General features: G+C 41.3%; 1 protein-coding gene across 3 annotated transcripts in view; it reads right to left on the reverse strand.

Annotated features, from left to right (window-relative positions):
* NOTCH2 (notch receptor 2) overlaps window positions 1-17285 on the reverse strand; it is a 225644-nt gene that overhangs the window by 112455 nt on the left and 95904 nt on the right. For 2 of the 3 annotated variants that reach the window (XM_063606272.1, XM_055102533.3), the window contains exons 6-11: window positions 9854-10087; window positions 8420-8575; window positions 7777-7965; window positions 6721-6834; window positions 5798-5911; window positions 3919-4152 (exon numbers count right to left, since the gene is read on the reverse strand). The exons of the other annotated variant lie outside the window; for it this stretch is intronic. In XM_063606272.1, coding sequence (XP_063462342.1) covers window positions 3919-4152; window positions 5798-5911; window positions 6721-6834; window positions 7777-7965; window positions 8420-8575; window positions 9854-10087 — 1041 coding nt within the window. The remainder of the gene's footprint in view (window positions 1-3918; window positions 4153-5797; window positions 5912-6720; window positions 6835-7776; window positions 7966-8419; window positions 8576-9853; window positions 10088-17285) is intronic. 3 annotated transcript variants of the gene reach the window in all.

Raw genomic sequence — 17285 nt, forward strand, 5'->3', positions numbered from 1 at the left:
CAGTCAACAGACTCGTTCAGGAAGATACAGGAGGTCCAAAGGATTTTATTAATCATACTTAGCCATGATCTTTCCTTTTCACTGTGCTAACATTCAAACTGATGGTGCAGAGGCAATGGGGTGAAACTGATCACATCAGCATGAATCAAGGCAGTAGAACCAGACTGTACTATAATTATTCTACTGCTCACCTCCACATGCCACAGTTAAACAAGCAAAAACGCCAGTTTCACTCGAGTGGCTTTGTTGGAAGTTAAAATTAGTAACTTTATAATTTTAATAAATCTCAAACCTTGAGTAATGTCTACTACTCCATGTGATGAAATGGAAGTATACATAAAGCATTTCTGTGGCATGCCAAGTATAAGAGTTGTCTCCAGGAAGAGCTATAATGCTATTGTTTGAGCTGTGAGTTGAAATAGCTGCTTTCTTCATGAAACCCCATTTTAATTGAAAGAGCAACTGACAGGCAAACCAGGGTTAATCAGAATTGAGTATTTAGCAAATATTAAGTGAAAGCAGCAAACCTGTCATTTTGAGGAAAAGCAAATTGACAGTATTTTTGCCAAAGATAAAACTTAAGCTTTCAAATCAAAATTAGGATTTTGGAATTTGTATCTATCACTGTGAGCTTGACACTGCCTGTCAGTATTGTAGGCTAAATTTCAGGATAAATCTTGAGTCTAGTAACTTCCTCCTGAGGTAAGCTGCCTTATTTTTGCTCTACTGCCCAGATGAATGGAAGAGTTTGGTTATATTAAGAGTATACAATCGTTATTGTTATCATTATTTGTAAAGAGATATTTGTGAAATATATTTGTAATATATTTCACAAATATCTCTTTACAAATAATGGTAACAATATTTACTTTTTATTTTTGTATGAATTTAGTGATGCTTTCTGAGTATCATAGAATAATATTTTGGTAGTTTAAAAAGACTAAAAATAAAAACTGGTAATGAGAATATAAGAAAACAAAACATCCAGGATAAAATGCCATACTTGTGATTCACTCATACTTTGTTTTTCTTTATTTTTTTTCAGAGATAGGGTCCTGATCTTTCACCCAGACTGGAGAGCAATGACACGAGCGCAGCTCCCTGCAACCTCAATATCCCTGGCTCAAGCTATGCCCCCACCTCAGCCTCCCGATTACAGGTGTGTACCACCTTACCTGGCTAATTTTTATTTATTTTTTGTAGGGACGAGGTTTTGCTATGTTGCCCAGGCTGGTCTCAAACTCCCAGGCGCAAGCAATCGTCCCACCTTGGCCTCCCAAAATGTTGAGATTACAGGTATGAGCCACTGTGCCCATACTCTGCAATAATGTTTATTAATAATAATTACAGAGGAACAGTTTATTGAGTTCTATGAGCAAAGTACGCTGCTTTGCCTGTCATGTAAGTTTTCTCTAACCCTGTCACCCACCCTGCACATTAGTCTGTGTTACACCCATTTTACAGAGAACAGGGCTGACCTGCACAGTGCCACCATTAGGGCAGGAAAGCTGGGCTCTGAACCCTGTTTGTGTGGCTCCACAGCATCCTCTTTCCACCACACTGTACTGTCATCCCATGATTAATGAGGCTATACTGCCTAATTAGCCATAAATGAGGGAAAGATTTCCATATTCCCTGCAGAGGAGTGGATACCTTCAGGAGATGTTTCTAACCCTTGACTGATAACCCTGCTTTACCCTCAAACTAAGAAGGCAGCACCCCCTCCCAATGAAGCCCTGATGATCCAATGTGACTCCAGCCCCCTGTCCATGGTTTATTTGAGTAGGAAAAGATGCCTGGATCAAGCCAGGACAATGAGATTCTCTCATTACAACACTGAAACACAGACTGTGTGACCTCTGGTCTACAAATGCCCAGTTTCCTGTTATTTTCTCCAAAGCCTTATTATTCAATTGCTTGGAATCTATAAGAGGCTCTGGGTGCTTTCGCTAAGCTCTTTCTATTTCTTTGTTTTGTTGTTGTTTATTTTTTGTAAATGATGACTTAAACTAGCTCAAGTTGGTCTGTTACTTGAAACACAAAGAAATTTACTTAAAACTTTACTATCATAAAAGCACAGATGAGAGAATGCACTGAAGGTAACTCTGGGTAGTATATCTCACTTTAAGTACCCAGTGAGTGACTACCACAATTTTAGCTGACAAACTGTAAAATATTTCTTCCATCCACTCCCCTATCCAAACACCAAACTACCAACTTAGGCCATATAAGTGGAACAGGAATTCTTACTCTAGAACTTCAGACTCTATTCATAATGCCTCTTTTAATGGATTTTCCACCCAGGTCCCTGATACATGCCAGCTCTTTCTCCACCCATTACAGATCAACATTTTTTTAATGTTGTCTGACCGTTGCTTGCTTTAATTCTCCAAATAACTGCAGGAACATCTTTGGCAGGTTCTGACAGATTCCGGGCCTTCCTTTCCATGCTGCCTACAGATCACTCATCTTGACTTCTCAACTTCTCAGTGACAGCTACTTATACCATACCCTCTCTGTCCTCCCCAGAAAACACCTGATATATCCTGGTATAATGATATAATGCCAGAGAAAACAAAGTGCTTGCCAACCCACCACTCACCCAGGTTTCCAGTATGTTTATTATGATGGGAATGATAGCAAAGTCTAAAGCCCCTCGATTCTAAAGACATCCAGTCAATTGCTTGTAAATCTCTCAAATTTCTTTTCCTACTGTAATTTCTCATGTCTGAGGAACAGCCCGGAAGCAAATTGCTTTTGGAAGTTTTCACAAAGATCTATTCAGCCCTTTTAGTGAGTTATCTAAATGTGGGGAGGGAAAGGCATTTTCAGCTGTGACGGCATGGGATGTTTTTCGTATGCTTGAGCAATTCAAAAAGGACTTTGTTTTCAAACTTGGCATGTATGAAGCCTTGGGTAAAGACCAGAGCCTTTGACAAATTTGAAGAAATGGATTTGGAAACAGTAAAAGAAAATGAGGGTAGCTAACTACCTTCTCCACCTCTGCTCTCTACATAGGTCATTTTCCTTACATCCAGAATGAGTTCTCAATAAATCACTCCTTTATATTGGCAGGTTTCCTTCTAACAAAGGCACACATTGGTTAATCTTCCACTAATACATTTTCCTTTGATCTGGAACATAGTACATCTCTGTCCACTAACCATAGTTGTGACCATAATCATTCATCTAATAAGTAAAACAGAAGCATCCAAACCTGTGAGATGCTGCTGCCTGAGAAAATAATTCCACATCCCCCCAAAAAGGAGCAGCATGTCCTCATGACCAACAAGGAGTCATTCAACCAAGGTCAGAGAACAATGATGAAGTCCGAGGATAGGAAATGACAGCTCTGCGTTCTACTTTAGTTACTGTGGTGTGTTGTAAGGTATCTCCTCTTCCTTAGAATCCCCCAAGATGGCTAAGGCCCTACCAGAGACAAGTGACTGAAGAAACATGTCACAATAAAGAGACTGAACTGTGAAAGAGAAAATACATTAAAGGAAGGGAAGAAGGGAAGAAGGAAGGTAGGAAGGAAGGAAGGAAGGAAGGACGGACTGAATTTATTAATCTGGGTGGGGTGGAACTTAAAGAAAAAAAGATAATATAGCCACAAAAAAGAGGGTTTTCAATTTTAAATCATTAATTTTAATTTTTGAAGTGGTATGCCTCTATTTAACAAAACACACACAAACACACACACAAAATCATCAGATTGGCAGAGCTATTGTCTCTGACTTCTCCACTGGCTAGGGCCATTTGCCTTGAGACATTTATGTTTGTGGCTTTGGCTGTGCTTCTCAGAATCAGGACTGTTTTTTAGGTATCTGAGCATATGCCAACAGTCTGAAACATCTGTGTAAATAGATTTGAGAAACAGTGAAAACCCCATACCAAACATAAACAGAGTGGGCTTACCTGACGTGCCCGGCTGGCAGTTGCACTGGTAGCCATTGACCAGGTCAATGCAGCGACCATCGTTCAGGCAAGGGCTGCTGTAACATTCATCAATCTGGTCACTGCAGATGGCGCCCATGTACCCGGGATTGCAGATGCAGGTGTAGGAATCAATACCATCCTGACACTGACCATGGTGGCAAGGATCGGGGTCACAGTTGTCAATGTTCTCCTCACACAACACACCAGTGAAACCTTTGGAAAGAATTTTATCAAGGATTCTCAAAGACCAAGGCAGATACTCCACACCAGAACACAAGTGTAGCTACATCCATTTACTCTACACATTCGATGTGTGGTCAATTAATACTGCAGGTCTTGAGCAGTAGAAAACGACGATCTGCATTGATTTAGAAAGTATGCCTGGAGAGAGGTGCTTAAAATAAAGATTTCCAAATCAAATTTTAGAATTGAAATACCTTTGCAACTGATCAATAATTTCATTGCAGAGATGCTTTAACTGCATCTTCATTTCTTACTAGGCTTCAGGTGTAACAGCTCAAAATATTTTTCCTTTATATATTTATCTTTGTATTTCTTTCTTCCCAAGCCCAATATACAGGTTAATGATTTCATGTATCTTATGTCCCCAATTCTGACTTTGGAGGTAAGAGAGCTTTATTTTACTTCTCTCAACTCCTCTGAGAGTAGTATGCATATATAGTAGTTTTAAATAAATACTGGTTGAATAAAATGAATGAACCTGTTATGAGGATTTAAAAGAAAAAGAGACAAGTAAGATTTCCTTTCTTCGAGGTGTAAATAGACAAACATTATATCTTTCCCTAAAAGACTCCAGGAGTCCTCCCCCCACTTTTAAACCTGAGCTAAAGGTTTTTAATCTCTTTGAAACTTATCCTCTACAAGAAGAATCTGGCCAGGGGAAGACAAAATCTGGATTCTCTGACAAGCATTAACTATTTGCAAAAAGAAAGAAAGTGGCTCATCTGAGTTGTCCTAAACTAAGTAGATCTAATAATTAAAATATTAACTTTTTGTATTAATTTTCACAACTAAATTTGCTTTTCTGTGATCAGAAATAAATTATATGCATGATGCCTGTAATCTTTAAGACTCCATTCTCTAAAATTAATGTCTTGAATTACATAAATAACTTCTTTCTCAAGCAGTCAGATAATAAAGAAGTTCACTTCTAATAATTTCTAGCCTTTCTGTATAATATTTGCCTGTGTAAAAGGAAATGTGTAATAGGGAACATCTGGCTTACTGAAATCCAATCCCAAGTACAAAATGTGATTACAAACCCAGAAATGCAGAATATTTGTGCACAGATCGTTTTTGACTCTAGTTGCAGAAGTCAGCAAAGAGGACCCAAACTTTCCCAGTGAGAGCTCTCTCTCCTGTCATTTACACACTTGACTCTCAATCCTATTTTGGTGTCTTTTATGCAGAATACCCCTGCACTTGTACACATTCAGCCTTTAAATTTCTGGGCCTTCTTTCAGTCACTTGCTTCAAGAAACACAGAGCCAGGCCTCCTGCTGAGAAGCCCCAGTGAAAAATAGCTTTCAACTGGATTTCTTCTCTTTCCTAAATGAGTCAATCTAGCCAGCTGGAAACTTACTGCTGCCAAAATCTGTCCCAGAAAGACATGGATACCAAATGGAAATATCTGGGCCAGACCACTGTTGTGGTGGAGGAGGCAGGTGCTGCAGAAAAAGAGAGCAGCAAAAAATTTGTTAGAAACAGCTCTTCCTAAACACAGAGGAGCCTCTGCGAGTGGACTGGCCTGGCAGAGCAGCTAGCAGAGGACAGGGACAATCACCCTATTTTGTTCAGATGGACCTACCAAGGAGATGAAAAGTGAGAAGAATCTTACCTGTGGCACACTGGCATTCATAGCCATTCGGGTGATCGATACACTTTGCCCCATTCAGACACGGAGTACTGGAACAGTCATCAATATCAATCTGGCAAACTGGCCCAGTGAAACCTCAAAAAGGGACAGTGGTAACATGAGTCAAAGGATTATCTTGTATCTTCCTTTACCATGAGAATGATGTTAGGTTACCAGCAGGGCTTATACCAATGGGTCAATAAGCCTATGCTTTATTATTCTCCCCAACAGGTAACTGGAATAACCAGGTGACACTCAGGGAATCAGAGGCACTTGTGGTGTGTCTCTACCATTGCTTCTTCACAGACAGACTTCACTTCTAAATGAAGGATGTAGGAAGTGAAATTTATAGGTGGAACCTCAAACAAGTAACTGTAGCTTCAGAGGCAACAGAAACCTTCTCTCTGAAGATACAATGGGGTAAGATGCAGTCTATGGAGGACAATTTGGCATATCTTCAAAAATAGCTTGAGGAAAAAAAAGGAGAGACAGAGAATCTTGGAAAAATTGGCATGTGTTGTCTGTTTCTGAACTCATGGTTGAAATGTCTAAAAATAACAGTCTCACAGAGGGCCTTCAAGAATATGACCCATGGGAAAAAAATAAAATCCCGAATAGCCTACAACTAAGGCTTCTGTGAGGTATGAGCATTCTGAAATATATACACAGACGAAGAGGTCATGGGCCATTCAAGAATAGACTTGGACTTCTGGCCACAAAGGACTTGTAAGATATAGTAGCTAAAACAAATTCTCTATTTCTGTACACACACACTCCTATCACCAAGCACTTACTCTAATGATTTCCTCATGCACAGCCCACACACATTCTCTCCCTGCTCTCTTCCCTGTGGTCAGTTGGCTTTGTGCTTTAAGAGAAAACAGGGCCAGGTTGTGGGCACTTACCAGGAGGACACAGGCACTGGAAACGATTGACTTTATCCACACACTGCCCATTGTTCACACAAGGGTTGCTCTGACATTCATTTATTTCTAATTCACAATGCACACCTTTGAAACCTAAACAAAACAGACCACACAAGTGGCTTAAAGAGAGAGAAAGGTGTATTCCAGACAAGGAAGCACAAATTTGCAATGATAACTACATCCTTTGCGAGTACACACATTTCTGCAGAGAAAAAAGGAACTCTGCCATGATGAGAAATAGTCACTCCAAGCGTCAAGCAGGACAGGGCATACTGTGAGATACCCATGTCACTGTGAAAAGCGGGAAGGGATTACATTAAAAGACATTGGCAAGACCTAGCATATAAACAAGGACTGCTCCACATTTTCTGTGATAAATCCATACTTTCTGGACTGTGGAAGGCCCAAAATGTCCCCACTCTATGTTCCTAAAGACAAGCCGAGCTGGAGCTGTTGTTGCCTTCAGGGTGCAGTTCAAGGTCAGCAGTGCCTTTCAAGGCTGGAGTGGCTGGCAGCCTTAATCAGGCAGAGCAGCCAATGTTAGCCATCATTTCAAGCTGGATTTGGCTGTATCCTCTCAAAATTAAAGACATGGTCTATGCAGAAGAGCTCCAGAATACAACTAAACATGTACTGCACTTTAGATAAATGGAAACTTCCTATATAATTGTGGATAAAATTTATTTATATAAATGGAATGGTATGGTATTTGTAATTACATGAAGGTATCAGGAAAACTTGCTATTTAAAGGATTCTTATAGTAAATCATTTTTGAAATTTTCTATTACATGTGGATTTTGATATAACAGGCTTGTTTAATTTGGTCTACATAGCTTGATGAATTCTAGCACTGCCTTACTCTTTGAGTAAGGAAGGTTTGCTTGTGAACCCTGACTTCCTCTAGTCCCAGTCAGCAAAGGAAATCAAATGCTGACAGAGCTCATCAGACTGCAATAGTATACTGAATGTTCTACCAAGAGAAGTTCAGAACAGTCCCTCCTCTCTAGACCCAACATGCTGATGGGCCCATTTACCTGGCATGCACAGACATGTGAAGCCTCCAATCTTATCCAGACAGGTAGCATCATTCTGGCAGGGGTCTGAATGGCACTCATTGATGTCCATCTCACAACGAGGTCCTGCATAACCCTTCAGACACTCACAGTGGAAGGCGCCATCCGTGTTGACACATTTTCCTGCATGCTCACAAGGATTGCTATTGGCTGAAAGACACAAGTACCAATTACTGGGATCAAAGCAGTTGAGTTTCCACAAATGTGAACAATAGAAGAGCATCTGATGGTTATAGCATCAGGGCCAGGCCTTTAATAATATCATTCCCAATTTTCTATTTTTTTTCCTTAATTTAAAAAGAAATAAAAGCAGAGTATCCTCAACTGTTATGCATTTCTGCTATTGCAGTTTCTGCCCAAACTGTCATTGAGGTAGGGCTTTATATTAAGAATCAAGTACATACGTTTCATACAGTTAATCCCCAGAATGGAATATATGGTTATGGTTATGCTGAAAGGTCACTTGTAAACACTGGCCATGTAGCAAGAGTAATCTGAGGTTTGGGTGTATGTAATTTGCTTCTACAGTAAAATGTGCTTCAGTTTAAACATTTGCTGAGCTCAACAGACACTTCACAGAACAGAAAAAGTTCTGCATACTCACCCATGGAACATTCATCCACATCTTCTGTGCAGTCAGCCCCTTTGTAGCCTTGTGGGCAGGTGCAAATATATTGCCCATTTAGGGGGTTGGTGTCACACAGTGCCCCCTTGTGGCAAGGATTGCTGATGCATGCATCATCCAGATGACACAGGAGACCTGTCACAGGGTGGGGCAAAGGACAACTAAGAGAAAATGTCTCTCACTTGGGGAAGAGCTTTCTCTTTCACCCAGGAGGGAAAACCTCATGATCAGTTCCTCAGAATCCAACATGGAGATTTATACGCAACTTCTGCTTTGCCTGACCCTACCTTGGGGACATGCTTGGCCACCAGCAAAGCACCTAGATGCAACCCTAGACTCTGACCCTGAGCTCTCAGCCAGACCTCTCCTCCAGGGCAGAGACATCTACAGGCCAGAAAATAAGAAGACGGAGACAGGAAAGTGGAGCTATCTTCCAGATAGTGTGCCAGATTTAGCAAATAAAATAGAGGATGTCCAGTTGAATTTTAGATAAACAAGAAGTAATTTTTAGTATGTCTCAAATATTCCATACATCCTATATTTTATCTGGAATCCTACTTCCCCAATATTATGCTACCTGATGATCATGGGGCCACCTGAACACCATTAGCCTCTACTAGAGTAACCTTTTAATAGCATCAACATTCCTGATTCAGGTGGCCCCAGGTCTCTGAAGATATTACTAGGCTTCCTGTTTTATATAGTTCACATGGGAACTGGATTTTCCAGTCTGCAATTAACTTAAGAAGAGGTAACTAAAGCTTCTTCCACAAAGCTGGAGCTAGGGCTTTTGGAAAGGCATCCATGAAAGAACATTTCAAAACTGCTGGGCAGAAAGTTCTCCCAGATAAATTATCTTCTCCCATCACCTTCCTCCTTACATTGCTCTCCTTCTCCTAGAACTAGTAGTTGTTAAATTGAGAGGCTAGAGCAATGTTAACTTTGTAGCATGTAAAAATCTTCCCTAAGGGGAATATTTTCATAGACATTGAGGGTTAGAAGGCACTTAAATGTTTCTCTCCTGCCAACTTCTTCTGAGTAAATAGATGGTTTCTTCTTAAAATGAAGCCTGTGGATCCATTTATTAGCCATTTTATCTTAATAGCTGAGGTGCTTTTCAGTCTAAGATCTTAAGGACTTCAGCAGATGTTCCAAAGACAATAGTTACTAACTTTCCTTTTTTGGAATGAAAAACTAAAGTATGTAGAGTTGAGAAGAGAGCCTAAAGTCCTAAAGAGGAAGATTATCTTCATAGCACTTTGGCTAGCAGGTTACATTTCTGGAACAGTCCTGAGTGATATGTTCCCATAGATGGTAACTCAAAGAATATGCTGTTTGGGATGAAAGAGAAGGCAGAGTCCTGAATGTCCCCTGCCCCTTCCCCGTTTCTAGATCCGTCCTTCTGCTACCTACCTGCCTTCCCCTCTGGGCACATGCAAGAGAAGGAGGCCACACGGTCGATGCAGGTGGAGCCTGGAGTACAGGAGGCGAAGGCACAATCATCAATGTTCTCACTGCAGTCATCTCCACTCCAGCCGTTGACACATACACAGCCATAGCCTCCATTGCGGTTGGCACAGGTGCCCCCATTTTGACAGGCATTGGGCTGCAGCAGGCATTCATCCACATCCTCTGTGCAGAACTGTCCTTTTAGGGGGAAATTACTTTTGATTAGGGCTCTTGAGTCTCAAAGGACTAGTACCATACCAGCCCCCCACACTCTTCATCTTCATGTGACCTGTCTGAAATTAAGGCAAGCAGAGCTCCAGAAGGCTGGGTCTTCACATGAATTTTAAGGCCAATTTGAGCCATCTAAATGATATTTTTTCCAGGCAAATCGTTTCAAGATGAATAGTTACTACCGCTAGAAACTCTAACAACATTAGGGTTTAGCCAACTTATCAAAGAGAAGGTAAAACCTGTAGGACCCTTGAGTTAACTAATCCCTGGGTCAATGAACATATAAGTAAGAAGAGCAAGGAGAGAAGAGTATAAAAATGAGTAAGAAAAAATAATGAGAAGGAACCTATATGCCAAACATTAGGGTAACTGTTCTATATCTTGACTGTATCAACGTCAATACACTGGTTGTAATATTATGCAACAGTTCCATAAGATGATGTTACCACTGGGAGACCCTTGATAAAGGGTACAGGAAATCTTTCTATATTAATTCTTATAACTGCATAAAACTACAAGTATCTGAAAATAAAAAGTCTAATTTTTGAAAATGTTAGGGCAAGCAACATAGGGTACAGAGAAGACATGAAAGATGTTAAAAATCTCTGGTGAAGTATGGATGTGAAGGGCAAGGCCAAGAATAATGAGACTGGAGCAAGCTGTGCTCAGCCTGAGGCACCCATACTTAAAGGATGGGGATTTGTGGAAGAAGACAAGGAAAGTCCACCCAATGTACTAGGAGATGGAAAAAGGACTGGTATGCACTGCCTGAAAAAGATCACACTAAAGGAAGCTAAACATGAGCCCACATCTGGCTAGGTTGCAGGTCACCACTATAGCAACAATGGACACTAAGGCAAAGGCTCCTACGTCCCTTAACAAAGAACAAGATAATGTCTTCAACTTACAACCAGGAATCTGTGATTAACAAAAACAGTATAGGGCCAGATCATATGAGCTATAAAATAAAGTGGTGATTGGTTTTGTTTGAGGTCTTTTAAAAACAGTTTAGAGAGCTATCAAAGGAACTAAAATTTAGATCATCCGAATTCTCTAAAACATGACAAGTTGTTGAAAATAAAAAAATGTCAAGGTGTCCTTCATTCTTCCTTTGTAAATAAAACTCAACAAATAATTTTAAAAGGCACTCTGATAAAGAGGCCTCCTAATAAAAAAAGAACACAATATTTGTGCTTGGAAAATGCCAAGGCTATCTCTAGACCCAGAATACCTAGCAATTTGACTGGCTCATGTATCTTTAGAAGGCCTGTTAGCCATCATTACTCGCAGATGCTAGTTGTGTCTGACTTAACCTAACTGACTGCCTGTTCTTTATTCCTATCTAACATGTACCTCCATTACTATAGAACCAATATCACTCTATCACACTTATTTGGTTGCACATCTGTCTCCCACTACTTGGCTGCAGTTTAGAGGGGTTCTTTTGTATTCCCAGCAAGAGCCAACTGCCTAGGATGGCAGGATGGGTATGTGGATGTCTCCGGAACTCCGTGCTCAGCATAACCCTTCCATGCTCTTCTCCTAACTCCAGCCATATAATTCTTGAAGGAGCAACCATGTCTTTACATGATCAAACCCTCCTGGCCATAGCTGACTGACCCAAGATGGGCATCTGATCCAAGCTACATCACTGTATCTCTCCCAAATTATTGGAGTAGGACCACTTTGCCACATAGACCAAAAAGATGAGGAGGCTGGTCTGCAGAGAAAGTGATATGGGTGAATCAGAAGTGCACAGAGAGCCAGGCACAGTGGCTCACACCTGTAAACCCAACATTTTGGGAGGCCAAACAGGAAGATCACTGGAGCCCACAAGTTAGAGACTAGCCTGCAGGCACTACTTGGGAGGCTGAAGTAGGAGAATCACTTGTGCCATGATCATGCCACTGCACCCCAGTCTGGACAATAGAGCAAGACCCTGTCTCAAAAAAAGAAAAATAGAAAAGATGTGCACAAAGAGAAAAAAACATGGTGGCATTCAAGTTGTTGGTTCCAATTGCTACTGAAGCCCAACTACTAGTAAGCCTACTCAGTGGCATAGCCATTCTGAGAGATGCCTCTTGCAACAGGTCTTTCTAATTTGAAACGAGGCTGTGTCAACTGCATCCCAAAGTATTAATACAGAAAGAGTGAGTGAGGGATGAGGGAGTGAATGGGGGAGGTAATGAGGGTAATGAGGGAAATGAGGGAGGAAGGACGGGAGAAGATGAATAAGAAAGTGAGAACACTGAGGTAGTGAGTGAGGGAGTGATTGCAAGGAGTGAGTGAGCAAGGGAGGGAATGCGTGAGAGAGTAAAAGATGGAGGGAGGTGAGAAAGGGAGGGAGGAAGGTAAGAAAGGGAGGGAGGGAGTCAGTGAGTGAGTGAAGGAATCAGAGAGTGAAGGAGGGAGGGAGTGAGCTCACCGGCAATAATCTCCCTCAGGGTAGATGATGTCATTTATTACAGAAACTTTGCTGTCTTATAGTGCTAGCAGAAATGGTACCTCAAAGTAATGACAGCTGTGTTATTAGGATGCAGGTGGGATTGAGAAATGAAAACATGACCAAGAAGTAGGTGAAGAGCTACTGCAACATGAAAATTGCTGAGTCTCATCTATTATACTTACGCAACTCAAATATCCACTGCCCACCAACCAAACTGACTTGCTGAATGTGAACAATTTAGATGTCATTTTTCTTTATTGAGGCTTTGTGATAATTTTGGGTACTATAAGATACAATGTGTTTAAAGCTATTTTGTATACATTTCTTATGCACTATAATAAACAGACACTGAAATAATGTAGCAAGACAAACTAGGTAAATAAAGGAAAGGAAATGTGGCACTCTTGGGAGAGGAAACCAGTAGCCATTGACTGCCTACTGAGAAGCAAGCACTGTGCTTGGGCTCTCATAAAAATTGTCTCATTTATATCTGAGGAAACAGCCTCAAAGAGGTAAAATAATTTGCCTTTGTAAGCCAGTGAGTGAAGGACAGTTGAGATCTGAACTGGAGCTGCCTCACTCTAAAATTCTTAACAAAGACCTGAGGTGAGAACCTGAACATATCAAGCCATCTCTGCATGTCTCGGGCTTCCCAAGGGCACACAGACATGGGGAAGTGGACAGGATGGAGGAGGTGAGGACTCAAATCATGACTCAAACAATTGGTTACTGGAAACACTTGTGACTGCAAACTCCTGTCTAAAAGGGAAATGTATTTTTAGGTACAGTCCACTGGTTTTTGAATGAGACTGAATTTTGAAGATTGGCTGCCTTCACTGAACACCTTTGGACCATGCATCTGTTCGATAGTGCTTGTTAGGGACAGGAAATTTAGAGATCCAAGAAGATAGTGGCTTATAAGTAATTAGCTACTGGATGGATCACACTTCTCTAAGGTTCAGGCACATTTCTACAAATTCACATTTCCTCCTAGTCCTATTTCTGCCAGATTATTTTCTCCCTATTAAAATTCTATCAACTGGTTCTAAAATTCAGAATAGGAAAAACAGTAACCAGGGTGGCCATAAAACTTGCTTATTCTAAAATTCCCAGTGGAACATCTGCTATGATATAACAACTCCCTTCACGTCACCACCCTCCTGGCACAGGAGAAAACCAATGCTAAAGACTAAAAATAAAAAACTTCAGGTTCAGGAAGGTAAAATAAAATCTTCCAAAGTTCACACAGTTGGTGAGTGAGAGTGCTGCATTGAAACCCGGATTGATCTGACTGCAAATCTGATGCTCTTTGACTGCAGCAGAGTTGAGTATTCAGCCCTGGATGTGATCAACACAATCTACAGATGAGGTCGCTGATCCCAGGGTCTTACAGCACCCTGAGAAGGCATAGGTGCATAAGACAGTTAAGGAACACTCGTATTAGAAAGGAATAAAGGCAGAAGGTCACTAGATATTTGAGTGGGAAAAGTTCTTGGCGATCACCTAGAGGTCTTAACGTGTATGCTCTACGGTCATTGAGCTTATCCCACTGGTGCAAGAAAGCACCAGCCTGGGCTGGTGGTTGAAGATTTACAGAGGAATGCAGGATTAAGTCTTAAACATATTAAAATAACTGCAGTGTATTCTTTGGCTGGGGTTTTAGAAGAAGAAAAAGTGGGAGGTCATTGAGGCTTTGACTTCGAGTATGAATTCGGAACTTTATACAACAAGTAAAGGAGGATGAGGAAAGACATGATCGATACTGTGTTTGAAGGTAAGTTGGCCAATAGAACATAGAAGGGATTAAAAGCAAATGACTTTATGTTAGTAGGGAAAGCAGGAGAGAGCACTAAGTTATAGGCTACCTAGCAAATAAAAGCCTTTGGTGAAACAGGAGAGCTGTATTGTTTCCATGTCCTACCAAGCTACTAAATCTTCAATACAAACAAGTGTCAGCATGTATCATCACCTGTGTCAACACACAAACTTTGCTGGTGAACTCCCAAAATGTTGCACAAAGCTCAGTTAGGCAAGTTTTCAAGAGCAATAATTATCCCTCTCAGTAATTTCCACCTGCCAGATATTGCAGGCTACTGTCATTTTTTTAACATTAGGACTGAGGCAGTGGACTAGTTAGGCTCTTATTTCCTATGGGCAAAAGAGAAAGAAGATAACTTGTTTTTAAAAACTACCCTCTTTAATGCCACAATGACTCTGGAATAATCTGAAATGAAATGTCAAACTAGCATATCCTTGGCTGATACCTTAAACACTGAGTGCCACCTGTAACTACTGACAATTTTCTGGTTGATCACTTTTGCCTCGTAAATATACTCAAATCTACATCTCTCCTTTGTACAGTTTATACTAACCACAATAACTTTTGTTGATTCCTCAAACATTAAGTTCTCTCCTGCCTTAGTGCTGCTGCATAAGCTGCTCTGTCCACCTGAAACATTTTTTCCCTGCTTATTCACATGGCGAGGTACCTGTCTTATCAATAGAGTAGGTCTCCAAATGCACATCTCCTCATGATTCTCCACCATTGCATCATTCCATTCAATCCATCCTGGAATGTATCACAAGCTGTGATTTCATATTTATTTACTCTTTACAGTCTCTTCCCCATTTCGCTATAAGCTCCAGGAGGGCAGGGACTGTGTCTGCCATTCACCTCAGTATCTATGCCAGCCACTGTACTAGACACTTGGTGTCAGTGGTGGAACTGACCTTGGACAGCATCTAATCTAACATGCTCATTTTACAGATGAGGAAACTAGGACCTGAGAGGTATAGCAACTTGCCCAACTTTGCACAGTTAGTTGGCAAAATAATTAGATGTGAAAATAGCTCAGTGCTGATAAAGACTTTGGGGTGTGAGATTGCTGCAGATCAAGTTAGTTTTCAAAATAAAGAAGGCCAATCTGAGCTGACTGTTGAGGGATGTAGGGAAAGAGGAAGAAACTCAGAGTGCTACAAGTGAAGATGGCATGGCATTACCAAGCCACCATTAGCAAAGGAAGTATACTGTTTTGGTTTTGCAGGAGTAGGGTCACCTCCATGCTGATCTTTTCTTGTTGCTCCATCCTCTGGCTTCAGGCTGAACAAGTAAGATTATGGGCACAGTCAGCCAGGCGTGGTGGCTCACGCCTATAATTCCAGCACTTTGGAAGGCTGAGGCAGGTGGATCACGAGGTCAAGGGATTGAGACCATCCTGGCCAACATGGTGAAACCCCGTCTTTACTAAAAATACAAAAATTAACTGGGCATGATGGTGCATGCCTGTAGTCCCAGCTACTTGGGAGGCTGAGGCAGGAGAATCGCTTGAATCCAGGAGGCGGAGGTGGCAGTGATCTGAGATCGTGCCACTGCACTCCAGCCTGGCGACAGAGCAAGACTCCATCTCAAAAAAAAAAAAAAAAAAAAAAAATTATGGACACAGCCTGTGGCAGTAAATATAACAGGGTGAACCTAAGAGGTCTGTGCTGAAATAGAAACCATGGCCTGGGCCTCATTAGCACCACGCTTCAGCCAAGTGAGCCAAAGACCACGAAACAGTCAGCATTTATGAGCTGTAACACGCAGGGACACAAACAGCTCATTATGGCTCTCTCAAGGCAAGGGCCCCACCCACAAACCACTAATCTGATTTGGAGCTACAAGTGATGGGTAAAAAATAGAGGGGGACAACAAGAGAAAGAAAGAAAAGAAGAGAAAGGAATTGAAAAAAGTAAGGTGCTGAGCCTCGATTCTCATCCTTTCCAGTCATCTCTCAACTGTGAAGTCTGTGGGAAAAAGTCTGATCACATTACTGGTCCAGTTAAGGGTCAACTCTCATTGCAACAACAATCTCCACAAGAGGAACAAATAAAAAATGAGCTTGGAAGGCCCTTGCCCTGACCCTGCTACCTTCTCCTCTATGGCTGAGTCAAGAGAGCTCCGTCTCCAATATACCTTTCCAACCAGCAGTCACCCAAGCCCCTGAGCTCTGGAGTTTCATCTCTTTCTGTGTCAGAGCAGATCATTCCTGGGACTTCTGTCCTACAAAACCTCAGCTCCATACACAGGAGACTTTCTATCACGCTGCTGAAGTTGGAGCTGAAGAACAAAGAACAAGCTTGAGTGTCCCATCACCTGCTCGGAATACAGTTGGGTGAAACATTCTGTATAAACACTGCTGTCTACAGGGCCTGCCTACTGAGAGGATGGTCTGGGAGTATAGATGTGGCTAAGGGGATAATGTAGTTGTGGAAAGGATATTCATACACAGAATAAATGCAAGAAATTCCTCCACTAATTCTAGACAGCATCATCTTTTTCAGGACTTCTCAAAGGCCTGGTTTCCCTGCATCATGACCAATGTATTTTCTAAAGAGCCGCCAGGATGATCTTAACACATAAAGTAGAATGCGCCACTCACTTGTTCAAATCCTTTGATGAATTATTTTGCATTTAGGATAAAATTCTAACACCTACCAGTGTTTTCTGCCTATCTCTTTAGGCTCTAACCATGAAATATCACTAGCTCCAGCCACTCTGGGCTTTTTTCATTTCTCAAAATGATCACATTCTTTCCCTCCTCAGTGGCTAGCACATGTTATTCCTTGTGCCTGGGATAGTCTTATCCTCACTCTCCCCAACTCCTACTCATTGTCTATATGGAAAATGTTACCTTCTCAAAGAGACCTTACTTGCCTGTCACTAAACACAATTAGTTC

This window comes from Pan paniscus, chromosome 1, assembly GCF_029289425.2.
Source record: "Pan paniscus chromosome 1, NHGRI_mPanPan1-v2.0_pri, whole genome shotgun sequence".
NCBI lineage: Eukaryota > Metazoa > Chordata > Mammalia > Primates > Hominidae > Pan > Pan paniscus.